The following is a 13976-nucleotide window of genomic DNA, read 5'->3' on the forward strand; positions in this document are numbered from 1 at the left end:
TTCTCTGAAATGTGTTTCTACTAGTTCTTCACACACCTGCTTCTTTCTCATCCTTCAATCTCAACTCAAATGTTAACTTCTCTGGCCGACCTTCCCTGATTTCTTTATCTAAAGTGCCTCCTCTAATCTTCTATCTCATTACCCATTTATTTCTTTAAAGGTGCTTACTATAATCTGTAATGATCTCATTTATTTGTTTCCTTGTTCCTTGTCACACATTCCCTCCTCCTAAATGGAAAGTAGCAGGAGAGACAGTAATCTTGTCTATCCTGGTAGTACACTGATGAATTAGAGCCGAGAGGAGTGTCTGACACAAGGTAAGTACTCAATGTTTATTTGTTGAGTGAATAAATATGTTAATCATAGTAATAAATGGTGCTTCATAAATTTTCTTGGAGGATCTTTATCCTAGTTAAAGTTATTATGCACTATGGGTATTTCATCTATTATAATTGTGCAGCATTTTCTGGAAATTTCCTCTCCATATATGGGGTACCTATTTGAGATAAGATACCCAAGACTGTGAGATTTATATGTGTGTATTTTATAAGCATTGCTGTTTTTCTGTCAATTTATAATTGAAAAAGTAACTCAATTCCCTAAACCTAAAGAAAATGTACAGCTCTATGAATAAATTTTCGGTCACTATTTGGAAGGAAGCTAAAAAACAGCTCTTGACAGCAAATGAAGATAACTTCAGAAAAAATAGCTTTAAATCAAAGAAATAATAAGAATCAGTGTCCAATGCTAGCGAGGCTGTAATGAAATCGGGATATTAATAAAATGTGATAATAATGTAAAGAGGTATAAACATCTTTTGGAAATAAATTAACATGAAGAATTTTGGCCATAAAAATACTCATATTCATCAACCCACATCATTTATTTCCAGTATTTTATATTATGGAAATATAATTTATGCAATATAGAGAAAGACCTATTTTCACAAAGATATTTATATGAGTGTTGTTTATAGTATCAGAAAATTGAAAATAAACTTGTGTCCAAATAAATTTGAGGGAGTGGTTAGATAAATTTTAGTAATTCACTCAATTAAATATTCTGTAACTAGGAAAATTACAAGGGGACAGCATTTACTCTACCATATGTTCAGTGATTAAAGCAGGATCAAAATAACAAATATAAAAATTAATCTTAACAAAATCAGAGATTTGATTTGATTTGATTCAGGAGCTAGATTTATGAATTTTTCACTTCCTCTGTTTTCTACTTTTTTGCTAATATAAAAATACGTAATTATGAAAATGTATTTTAAATGTGTCTAAAAGAGACATGGTTTCCATCACATAGTATCATTTTCAACGCAGGCCAGGGTGAGCTCTTAAAAAGAGCTTGCTACCAAGCAAGTTTTTTTTTTTTTTTTTTTAAAGATTTTATTTCTTTATTTGAGAGAGAGAGAATGAGAGAGAGAGCACATGAGAGGGGGGAGGGTCGGGAGGGTCAGAGGGAGAAGCAGACTCCCTGCCGAGCAGGGAGCCCGATGCGGGACTCGATCCAGGGACTCCGGGATCATGACCTGAGCCAAAGGCAGTCGCTTAACCAACTGAGCCACCCAGGTGCCCGCTACCAAGCAAGTTAAGTTTAAAATCAAAACATAGATGTAAATAAAATGTAATAAATTAATTTTTCTCAAAAAAGTATAATTATTCTATGTTAATGAATTCAACATAGATGTATTTGTTTATAAGAAAACAAAAAACACAAAATAGTTAAGCAATCTTAAAAGTGATATTTTTCCATAAAAATTTAAGTCTAAACATACTGAGTAATTTTGACGTTTGTTATTTCAAAAGCAATATGACATTTAAAAAAACTAAGAGGGGTGCCTGGGTGGCTCAGTTGGTTAAGCATCCAACTCTTGATTTTGGCTGAGGTCATGCTCTCAGGGTCGTGGGATCGAGCCCAAGTCGGGCTCCTCACTGGGCATGGAGCCTCCTTAAGATTCTCTCTCTCCCTCTTCCTCTCTTCCCACAAACAAACAAACAAACAAACAAACAAACAAGAAGTAGCTCATTACTCACAGGTATACAATATTCCACCATTGGGTAATGTAATTTGTGACCTTTTGCTGTTCGACCCGAAAAAAAGCAACTCTGGCAGACATCATAGTTAAAATGCTTTAGGCTTCTATACCTAGAGAGAAGAAAAGAAAATTCATTAGCTTGCATGCCTATTATTTAGTCCAAATCATTCATTGGTGGTAAGGAATGCCATTCATCCAAAGCACCATGGAAATAAAAGGTAGATTGGCCACAAAATGTGGAATTTTCTTAGTATCTTAGCTCCAAATTAGGGCCAAGAGAATCTTGGATTTCACAAGGGAAATTAATGAACTCACCTCCCAAGTGAAAAAAAATAAAAGCAAATTTTTGGAATTCAAGTCTCTAACACATGTTTCCATCGGTTTCAACATTATGTGAAGACAAATATCCACGTCAGAAGATTTTCTGTAATGTGTGAAAGTGAATGCAAATGGCCAAGAAGGAGAGTCATGTTTATTAGCTTGACGCATCAAATTTTTAAAAATCAGTTACACCATCAATAAGAAATGAATCTCAAAATTCCCTGACAAAACTTCCTCCAGTGAGGGTGAACAGCAGGTTAATCAACTTCACAACAAAGTTGGGCAGAAGTAACACAAAGTGATCTGGTTACTTCTCAGTATTTAAATGTCGCTTTCTGACTACTAAGTTTGACCCCAAAGGCCTTGCAACATCACCAAATTCCATCGGGGCCATGTAAGTATAATGAGTCATACAATTATCATCCATGAACATTTCTGGGATCTATGTAAATAGAAATTCAGAAAAATCTCTGGTTCTGGAGCAGAGTGGTATAAACAACAACAACAACAACAATAATAATAATAAAATAAGCTTCATGTAGTAGCTATAAGAAGGAATGCCATTTTCAGATAGATGGAATATGCTAAGCATCCCATTTATTGAGGACACAACCCCCCAGTGGGAATCAGTAGGAAGGGATGAATGCTGAAATTGCAACAACAGAACAGAAAACAGTCTCCTGCTACCACGGGCAACAGATCATCTCACCTGAATCCAACAATTGGACATTCTTTACAGATGTTGCATTTAGCCTGATGCTTTGCAGTCTCAGCTGCTGCCACTCGATGTAAAACGGGCAGCCAGACCATGGACTGTGGTTCCAGACGCATCCAGTCTATAAACTCTTTCACGCTTATCTCTGGCTTGTTGTTATTCTGGTAAAGAAACACATATACTCAAAGTGAAGAAAACCTCTTCATTTAAACTGCAGCAGGTGTTGCTTTATAATCTTCTGAAAATCTATATAAAGTGAAAGATAAGTTATAGAACTCTTTCCAGGTGAGTTAAATCATAAAATAGTTAAGGTTCTTCATGGACAGAAAATTCTAGAATCTAAAATTAGAAAAAGCAGAAATTATCATATAGGAGGAAGAAAAAAAATGCCAAGACCTTAACAGGCTCAGATTTAAAACAAACAAACAAAAACCCCAAACCACACAATTCTAGGTACTATTTTCACATAAATATTTTAATCCTATAAAACTTATTCATCTAAGACAGTAAAAATTTGAGAAAGTAAAGACTCACTGGTAACTTCCCAAACTTGAAGGTCATTATAGATGCTAAATAAAAACTGGTATCTCTGTGTCCTGCTCCACCTGTTACAACATTACACTGGGAATATATTACCATGAATATACCTGGCAGCATTTCCAAATTGATTATGATTAATTGCATTAAGTGTCTTAGTCTCTCTTTAGAACGTAATACTGACTAATTTTCATATGTGCAAAGTTAAATTTGTAACAACATCCTTCTCCCACGTTTGTCAAGGTCACCCTATGAACCAGTACATGGGAGAATCGTATTTAGAACGTTCATTTGGTATTTTTTTGTATTTGTAAAATAAGTAAAAGGGCCATTATAAAATCTAATAACCCATAACATCAATTCTCCTTAAAGAGATGGTGTGAGCTTTTTTTTTTTTTTTTCTTAGCAGTAATAAATCACTGGATATGCTTTGGCAAAATATCTGTAGCCTTTTCCTTTATGCATACATATAACACCAGTAGTAACATTTCTAGAATGCTTTTATATACAGCAAGCATTAAAAAGAATTTTGGGGTTTGTATGGAAGAAAAAACACTAATCAATCAATTATGTAACTCAGTATGTAGTTACACTTTCATGAGCATCAAAGGGAGACAGAGGAGATTCAGGTGAAGATAGATAGTAGGAGTACAGAACCTCACCTGAAGGGCTCAGAGAAGGATTTTCAGAGAATGTGAGATTCAAGCAAAGATCAAAAGAAAGAATAAGGATCAGCAATGAGAATAGAGTTTGTAGGTGAAGGGTAAGAAAGACTATTCTAAACAGAGGGCACATGCCCGAAGGTGCCAGGGCAAGAATGAAGGAAGGAAAACTGCATCTGGAAAGCAGACAGCAAGGGAATGAGGGGGAAAAGGTGAGGCCCGGGGCAAAGTCAGGGCCAAACCACAGCAATCTAAGAGCATATTTTAATGATGTGGGGTTTTATCCATTGATAAGTAGTAAGTCTCCTTGAGGAGGTTGCTGTTCCTTGAATCAAATGTGCTTGAAGAAATAAAACACAAATGTACCAGGACAGTACCCAATGTCTTCTACCATTTGGTTCCCTGTTTGAATTCTCAGAACATCCTCAGCACCATTCCTGACACATTCTACGTACCAGTGATCCTTCGTGTTTACCTGTTGGAAGCAGCTGCGAACACTGGGTTCAATATTACTGCCCCCGAAAGCTGCTACTTCCCCCAGCTGCCGAGGGATCTGGATGGCATCGTGAAGTAACAGGCCAAGCTGCCTCTGGTCACACATTTCTGTGGGCCCCGCCACTTCCTTAAAGAGATCTACGAGGAGGAGAGCCCAGAGGTTAACTTCTATCAGCTGAGACTGTTCTTTTATGTAAACCATATCCTTGGTTTTGTCAATTGAATGATATAGATTAAAAAAAAAAAAAATCATATGGACATGAATCACATTAGTTATCGAGAGAGAAATTTCATGTAAAAACAATCCACTTTCTTATAGAAGTGAATACTTTTTGGAAAGAAATTTCCAAGTTCTAAAAATTAAAAAAAAAAACACATAAATTCTCAATGCTTTTCATGTGAAGTTTTACAAGAACAGAAAAAAGGGGAGTAAATATTTATTTGATCCTAAAAACCATTTTCAAACAATATCTGGTAAATGGATATCGGAGCAAAGTGTATCATTTTGGGGTGTTTTTTTTTAAGGGAAATAATGCTAAATCTAACACTGCCAACAGTGAACTTTCAAACAACTGAACCAAGCCCGGTGATACTGACATAGTAATTATAATGAAATGTAACTTTAACTATAAGCATACATAGAAGAAGCAAATCCAAGTTGGATAAATTTAATTTTCATTATCATTTGTTCACTTAGATTTGGTTAGAGTTCCATTTGTTTTTCTTTTTTTTCTTTCTTTTTAAAAAATCTGAGTACAGTTGACACAATGTTACATGAGTTTCAGGTGTACAACGTAGTGATTCAACATCTCTATACATGATGCTGTGCTCATCGTAAGTATAGTTACCATCTGTCACCATAAATGCTATTACAATGCCATTGACTATATTCCCTGTGCTGTACCTTGTACTACTGTGATTTATTCATTCCATAACTGGAAACCTGTATCTCCCGCTCCTCTTCACTCATTTTGCTCATTCCCTCACCCCCCTTCCCTTTGTTAAAAATAAGACTATCAAAGCCACAAAATATTTATCCAAGACTCTTAGGATGCTCATTTTAAACCCATTCCCAGGAAGAGACCTCCTAGGTAGTAATGCTCTACACAGGAAAGTACACATTCCAGTGACATCAATCATGCCAAACTTTCCTTTTTTGAGGAAGACAACTATACTACTATGCCACAGTTAAGGTAAAACTACACACAAAACATAGAAGAAAAGATTCCTTAACATCTTGACATACTTCTGAATTCTGACAGAAGTTCACATTTTCATATTATAGTCAGAAACAAGAAGGACTATCAAGGATGTGGGGACAGGTCACAACCTAAAACTCAAGTTCCAATAAATTGGCACAGAAGAGATGCAAAAGGCCATTCTGAAGGATCTTTGTAAGTGTGTTTTTGATGAGGAAGAAAGCTACTCAGCTATAAGCCAGAAGGTCCAGCTGTTATTAGAACCTAATCAAGGGATATTCTCAAGAAGGCACGAAGAGAGAAGGAGATGTCACCAGGGTGAAGACACGGACATTAGCCATTGCAAAATCAATGTGCATTTGGATACCAACTGACCCAGAATGGCACCTCTACCGCTGAGTTTGGAGAGCAAATTATCTTCAGTATTAATCTAACAAAGGAAATAATAATGAGGAAGTGTTCTGATATCACTGGGGCAATCAAAACTAAAATCAGAGTTGCTAAGGACCTCAAAATAAGAAACAAAACAAAACCCCAGAACATCTCCAGAGTCTCAATACTCACAGGAAAGACTTAAAGATTTCAACCCAAGTGATGTCTCAATACTCACAGGAAAGACTTAAAGATTTCAACCCAAGTACTAAAATAGCATACTTCATGGATTAAGATAAATATCAGAAATTTTCATTGCAGGGCCTCTGCTTTCCTTGCCATAATCTGAAAATTTAATGTGAAATAATACAGAGGATGAAATTTGCTGACATTTGTAGAAAGTGTGTCCATTGTATGATGAGTGCATGAGGATCGGTATGCTGAAATACACTCATCTGAAACATGATGTATTTCAGAAATATGTTTGAAGGTATGTGTACAGATAAAAGAAATCTTTATATACTGTATTGTGTAGAATCTGGTTTTTGCTCTATAACTACAGTCACCGTGTTGTAACTCTTTTGGTCTCAGGTACTCTCTGATAATCAACTTGCAAAGAAAGGGAGGAAGAATCATTGGTCTAGGAAAGCAGATCATGCTTACATTTTAAGATTCATGATAAACCTTGAGTTTGAATTTGTATTTGTTACAGAGTAAGATGAGCACCATGACGTAACTGTTACTTCTAAGGAACTCTAAATTCTTCCAGGAGCACACGAAAACCCCAGACTATAAATGATTAAAAAAAAGTCCTTTTCTTCTAGTGCTACAGTGATGTTTTCATGAACATTTTCCTTTCCCACTCATTATAAAAAATAACCTTTTTAGTTTTGAAAATTATTATCTTTCAACAATTACAATGCTGAGGATGATTTAAATTTTGGATAAATAAAGGGCCACCCAACAAAAGCCTTCTGCAAAGCTTTTTTTTTTTTTTTTTTTCTGCATGGTTTACTAGGTTCTGACTCCATCAAGGCACCTCACCTCCTGATCTTACCACAATCAGCTTTTTGTTTCATACAAATCCCACATCTCTTTTCACTGACATCCTTGTCAAACGGCTTAAGAAAAACAAGCCACCACGATCTAGTCCTGAAATTCACAGGCAAATCACCTCACAGACATCCCAGAAAACAAAAGTTTTAAAAAAGGCATGTATGTTCACAGAAGATGCAAAACTTAACTAAGTTTATAGGACCTGTGATCAAACATCCTCTTGTGCTTTGGTATCTCAACTTTCATGAAATATCCCTACCCTTCCCCCCAGAATATATGAATAGATTCTGTAAAGAATCATCGGAGATATGCATGGAAGGATCAAGTCACCCACACTTTATGGACAAAATTAAATCAGAAAAACTTTACAGAGTTTGGAGCCACACGAGCAAGTGTTACCATTTATTCAACAGCTGTTATTTCTAGGTACTTTTCCCATATTATCTCTAATTGCTTTCAAAGCAGGAACTATTAGCTTCATTCTTCAGTTGAAGGAGCTCCATTACATTTCAGCTTTCTGAAATGTGAAATGGGAGTAATATCGCCTCTTAGCTAGTGGTATTCAGTGGGATCAGGTAACGGGCCCAAAGTCACTCAGCCACTAAGTGGCAATGCTGAGATTTGAAGGCAGGTGTCCTTGGCTCCCAAGCCCATCCCTTTCAAAATGCCAAGATGCCTGCCCCTCATTAACTGACAGCTAAAAGGATACCACGGATTTATTTGGTGAATAAAAACAATTTTTTTTATTTTCTTACATGATAAAATATAATTATTTGCCAATGTCTGTAATAGTTCTAGTCCATCTTAATTTTTTTTTTCAATCATTGGAAGTATAGAGAGATAGAAACTTGGGCTTTAGAGTCAGAACAATCTAAGATCTAATTCTACCCCCATAATTTATTGTGTCTGCAGCCACGAACTAGATTTTTAATCCATCTCAGAATTAATTTTTTTTTCAGCTAAAAAACAGAAGTCATGATGCCCACGTTCTGAGGTGATTATTCTGCGACTTAGATGAGAAATAATGTGCAGTTGGTTCTCACTCCATCAAGGCACCTCACCTCATTTCACACAAATCCACGTCACTTCTCACCGACACCCTTTGTCTAGCCTGGGACATGTGTAGTAAGGGGTAAAAAGAATGGTAACTGTTATTACAAGCAAATCATATAAATTAAGCCTCCAATCAATTGTTATTATCATTATTATTACTAAAAACACTATTGCACAGGAAAGGTCTTACATACATCTGTATTTTTCTTCTAAGAGACCTTTGGAGAGAGACATCAATCCAATCTTCAGACTCTGCACTCTTATTTTTCCAGTTCGACCCCTGTAATTATAAGAATCTCAATGTGTTAAGATGCACAGCTATATACAGGACACTAATTATTTCTGGATACCTATTTTCTTGAGGGTAAACTATTAGACAATGATTGCATCTTAGAGATGCAATTTTTCTATTCACTTTTAATAATTTTAAATCCATACCATAATTTCATGACATGTTTTAACAGTATGTTTGGCCCAGTCTGGAAGAATATACAGCCTGAAATCACTTACGTGGAACATAGGAACTAGGAAGAATGAGTAAAAGCAAAATGATAATGATAATTATAAAGCTGAAAAGATATTTTTAGAAATAGTATGAATTGAAATCTGTTAATAATTACAAATGCAAGATTTAAAATAGATAACTAAAGGTATATATAATATGCATGTTGCTTAATATAGCAAGAAAAGTATAATGATGTATCTAAAAAAAAATATACAAAAACTAGAAAATTAACTATACCAAGGGCTAATAACTTGTTAGATACTTAAAAACTTGTTGTCTTCATTGATTTTGGTCTCTGTCAATTCAGTTTTTTAAAATTACTACTGTAATTATAATAGTCGGTGATCTTACATAGACAGGTATGAAATCTCTATTTGGGGAAGTCTTAAATTATAATTAAATACAAAATGCGTTAATTAATCAACACAAGGAAAAAGCTTCGTACTATGCCAGCGAGAAACCATAAGTTGACTAGAAGAAAATTTTTGTCTTTGAAAGCTTTGAGTATTCTTGTCATTTATCGAAGAATTTCTGAGTTGTCTACTAAATGTCCCAATGTACTAGAGCCTGGGGATGGGGAATGGGAAATGCAGAAACTACAAAAATTGGTAACATGATCCTTGCTATGGATTATCTCTGGATAATCAGACAATAGACCTGCAGAAGATAACAAAAGGCTGGTGAATGGACTAGTAGATGGATGTGGCTAAGGACAAAGGAATCCCTTAAGGGAAAAGAGATCAAAACGATATGTATTAGAGGATGACTTCTTGTGTGACAACACAAGAAAGGAACGTCATCAGGAAGGCTACTGAAAATGTCAATCATCCATTCATCACACCATTAACAGTTATTAAGGTTTCCTGTGATCTCAGCATTGTTCTGTGTACCATGAGGATCAGCAAAAAAGTACAAGACACAGTTCCCACCCATGATAAGGTCACATACAGCTAGAGAAGAGAGACAAGAAAACAACGGGAAACACACAAGAAAACAGGAGAGCAACCTGTATATATGGAAATAAGTCAAGTACAAGAAAGTTGTGGCTGACTCGTTATTTCTGACTGGCGATTAGTCTGAGTAGTTATTAGTCTCATAACGTCTGATAGAGAAGAGAAGACTCAAATCAGATACCGAAGGCATGACATGGCTGGACTGTCCCTAGGAGAAAGTAGGTTATCATGGGAAAATCCTGGGCAAGGGGACAGAAGCAGCAGTGTGAACACCAGAGACAAGATGCATTCGGGTGGAGGAAAGGCTTGTATTAAGGCAAACAGTTGATAAAACTGTCCAAGTTATATCATCTGGGACCAGATGATAGGGCTTTGATGTTAAATAAGATACCTGGATTTGAAAAAGAAGAGGGAGGCAAAGAAGTTTATTAGTGAGTGACATAACCTAATATTTAAGTATTTGGTTCCCTGATTGTCTTCATAAGTAACTCCTGAAATTACTTTAACTGGAAAGATATGTACCTCATAAAATTATATCCATCTTGGCACAGTGGAAAAATGACTTAACACTGCAGCAAATGAAGTTAATATTTTCTGTAGGGACAAAAATATTTAAACCAAGCGTTCCAGACTATTGCTTTAAATCATGATTTAAACATTTTTTATTTCTATTAAATTTAGAAGGAAGTTCGTGAAGTTAAGACTTTTTAACCTGGGAAGATGAAGACTGAGTGAGGCTGTGAAGTCATAAATGGAATAAATTTTATCTTTATAGTTTAGAAAGTCCTTTCTACATATATTAGTTCATTTGCCCTTCACAAATATCTTATGTATGGTAAGCAGAGCAGATATTTTTATCTCAATTTTTCAGATGAGGAATTGAGATGCCAAAAGCTGAGTGGCTGCCAAGGTACAAAGCAACCAGAACCAAAAATTTGGATTCTCATCATTCACAAGAGAAGAAAATAGGGGTTTTTTTGGTAAAAATTCAGAATATTAGGAGTTGGATACATGTTAAAACTTGAAAATAAATAGTAAACTCAATATAACTTAAAAAGTACTCTTTTTTTTAGATATGGCTACATGGCAGAAATAAACAAGTGATTATCAAAAAAACCTGAGTATTAATTCCCTATCTACCACTTATATGCAATAGGTGGCTATGGATAAAGTCTCTTATCTCACTGGGTCAATTTCTTAATTGGTAAAACAAAGAGGGCAGAGTAAAATGAAGAGGGCAGAATGGAAGATGGAATGTCCTCAAAGTACTTCTCCTTCTAGAATTCTATGATCTCCTGTGTGTGCATCACTCATTAATTCAAGAGCCGCTTGAATATACTTCAAGAGCTGAAAATATCCGCTCTGGCTGTATCATACTACACAAAGTAAGGTGGTCAAAAACATATGGTTAATGAGCGAATATCAAAATAGCTAAATGAATGGAAAGGTTAGATCATGGTACCATTTCCAAGGTTCAGAGACTTCTTAGGGTCCAACACGTTCTAGTGCATTGGATCATGTAGATCATAGTTCCATCAGATTCTCAAAGAAAACTAATAACTTAAAAAGAGTTAATAACTCTCGTTTACATAAATTGATAAATTACAGTTGTTAGAGAAATTTGGGCAACCAACTCTGGCCATCTGAGACTGCCATTGTATGATTAACTGTGTTTTTTTCCCCTTAGGTTAATTCATGATATTCCTCTCCAAGACAGAAAACTAGACTGATGCATACACCATTCTGACCCAGCATGGTCTTCACTGTATTTCTTTGGCATGGAAGGGAAATAAATCCTAAAAGCCTTTCTTCCTTTAAAATGGAAAATTTCAAGAAACTGTTTTTCTAAATAAGAAACAGTACCTTAGTATAGCATTTCTCATGTGTTCACATTTGATGATGGAAAGTGGAAATATGCCAACATTTGATTCCCTAGAATATGAATCACAACATTTCACATTCTGCTTCCTTCACAACTAAGTGGCACTATTTCCTTCGGCTGTCCAGTGAAAACAGCACATGTAGGTGTTACATGTTATGAGTTAGATCCTCCTGAAATTCATGTGTTGCAGCTCTAACCACTTAGTACCTCAGAATGTGACTGTGTTTGAAGATTGGGTCTTTAGAGAGGTAATTAACTTAAAATGAGGTCATAGGGTGGGCCCCAATCCAATACGACTGATGTTTTTGTAAGATTAGGGCACAAACACACATAAAAAAAAGACCATATGAAGACACAGGGAGAAGACAGCCATCTATAAGCCAAGGAGAGAGGCTTCAGAAGAAACCAACCCTGCTGACACATTCATCTTAGACTTCTAGTCTGCAGAACTGCAAGATAATAAATGTCTTTTATTTAAGCTACCTAGTTTGTGGTACTCTATTATGGCAGTCCTAGCAAACTAATATAGTGTGTTAGAACTACAGGAGGGTGATTTCAGTTAGTTCTTCCTGAAATTATTACTCAAAATATGCATCTCTATCATACCCCTGTGGCGCTTAACTAAGTTCTCAACTAAGTATTCTATGAATTTAGCATTCTTTTTGGGTTCTCAAACTAAGTTACAGGCTTTGTAGTTAAAATACCCAACTGAGGGCGCCTGGGTGGCTCAGTTAGTTAAGCGACTGCCTTCGGCTCAGGTCATGATCTCGGAGTCCCTGGATCGAGTCCCGCATCGGGCTCCCTGCTTGGCAGGGAGTCTGCTTCTCCCTCTGACCCTCCCCCCTCTCATGTGCTCTCTCTCATTCTCTCTCTCACAAATAAATAAATAAAATCTTTAAAAAAAAAAAAATACCCAACTGACCATCTATTTTGGTGAATTTACTATATAGAAAATGTCTCTTTTGGACGTTTAAATAGTGAATTAATGCTAACTATCATATTTTACCCTAGAAAGATAAAAAAGGATAAAATGAAATGTATTAAAAGATACCAGATAGGGATATTGTAAATCCCACATTTTATTATAACTGAGATTCATGCTACCTATCTGTTACCAGTGAGTTTCTTAAGAGTACTCAAGTACACAATGGCTATTTAATTATTAAAAAAAAAAAAAAAAACAAAACTTTGTTGTGATATTTGTGAATATTGAAAGATAACAAACTTTTCTAATCAAAAGAAACAAAATTTCAATTAAATCAACCCTAAAGCTATTGTTGTCACCATTTACTTATACGGAATCAATCCACTGCTAAACACATGTACATTTATAAACTATCATCTATCTTCTTGCTCTCTAAATCAAGTAAAAGGATGACAAACACAAATTTTCATGAAGCTAATTAATGGAAAATAACTTTTAGGTTCTGAGAGAAAATCAACAGTTCTCATTTTCTTATTTCATCTTTGCATACTTTAACCCCCTACCAGAAGAATGAATAATTCCTAATGTTTTGGAAATGTCAGCCCACAGCAGGTCTTTCTAGAATTGATTATTTCACAAATGCACTATCACATTCAAAACAGCCAAATTAATGGCGAATGAGTTATGCTGGAAGTTGAGAGTGCTCTTCATGTAACAGTGAGCATCTAATTAAATTACAGATATTAGAGTGTCCTATAGCATAAACTATTTAAAACACCACATATACACATAACCACTATTACAATAAATAAAGCTAATACAAAAAGACAAATTAAATCCCTTTAATTGCCATTCAAATGGCTCTTAAGTTGTCATACAAAAATTGCAAAGTGGATTATTATGAGCCAATTACTGTAACTCATAACAACAAATATAAATTTTTGTCTTTCAAAAGAAGAGAGGAGGATATAGGACTTATTTATATTAGGCTTCCCCTAGCCAATGTGACACTAGGAATCCAACAGTATTTATAAATTGAAGCAAAATCTTGAAATAATAGGTGGACATTCTTTTTTGTTATATTGTTGGTTAAGAGTTCAAATTTTGGAAAGTCATTCTTTTCAACAATTAACATAAATATTTCCACTAGGAAAAGTACTTTGAAAGTACTTCTTAAAAAACTCATTTCAAAATTTAGACATTTGGCATTACCAATATATTTCATTCAATGATTATATTTTAAGGAGAAACAATGCA

The 13976-nt window shown here is 35.2% G+C and overlaps 1 protein-coding gene across 13 annotated transcripts in view; it reads right to left on the reverse strand.

Annotated features, from left to right (window-relative positions):
- UTRN (utrophin) overlaps positions 1-13976 on the reverse strand; it is a 546896-nt gene that overhangs the window by 44649 nt on the left and 488271 nt on the right. For all 13 annotated transcript variants that reach the window (XM_078054618.1, XM_078054624.1, XM_078054617.1 and 10 more), the window contains 4 exons: positions 8649-8734; positions 4755-4912; positions 3075-3241; positions 2043-2154 (listed from right to left, as the gene is read on the reverse strand). In XM_078054618.1, coding sequence (XP_077910744.1) covers positions 2043-2154; positions 3075-3241; positions 4755-4912; positions 8649-8734 — 523 coding nt within the window. The remainder of the gene's footprint in view (positions 1-2042; positions 2155-3074; positions 3242-4754; positions 4913-8648; positions 8735-13976) is intronic.

The sequence above is a fragment of the Halichoerus grypus genome, chromosome 9 (assembly GCF_964656455.1).
Source record: "Halichoerus grypus chromosome 9, mHalGry1.hap1.1, whole genome shotgun sequence".
Taxonomy (NCBI): Eukaryota; Metazoa; Chordata; class Mammalia; order Carnivora; family Phocidae; genus Halichoerus; species Halichoerus grypus.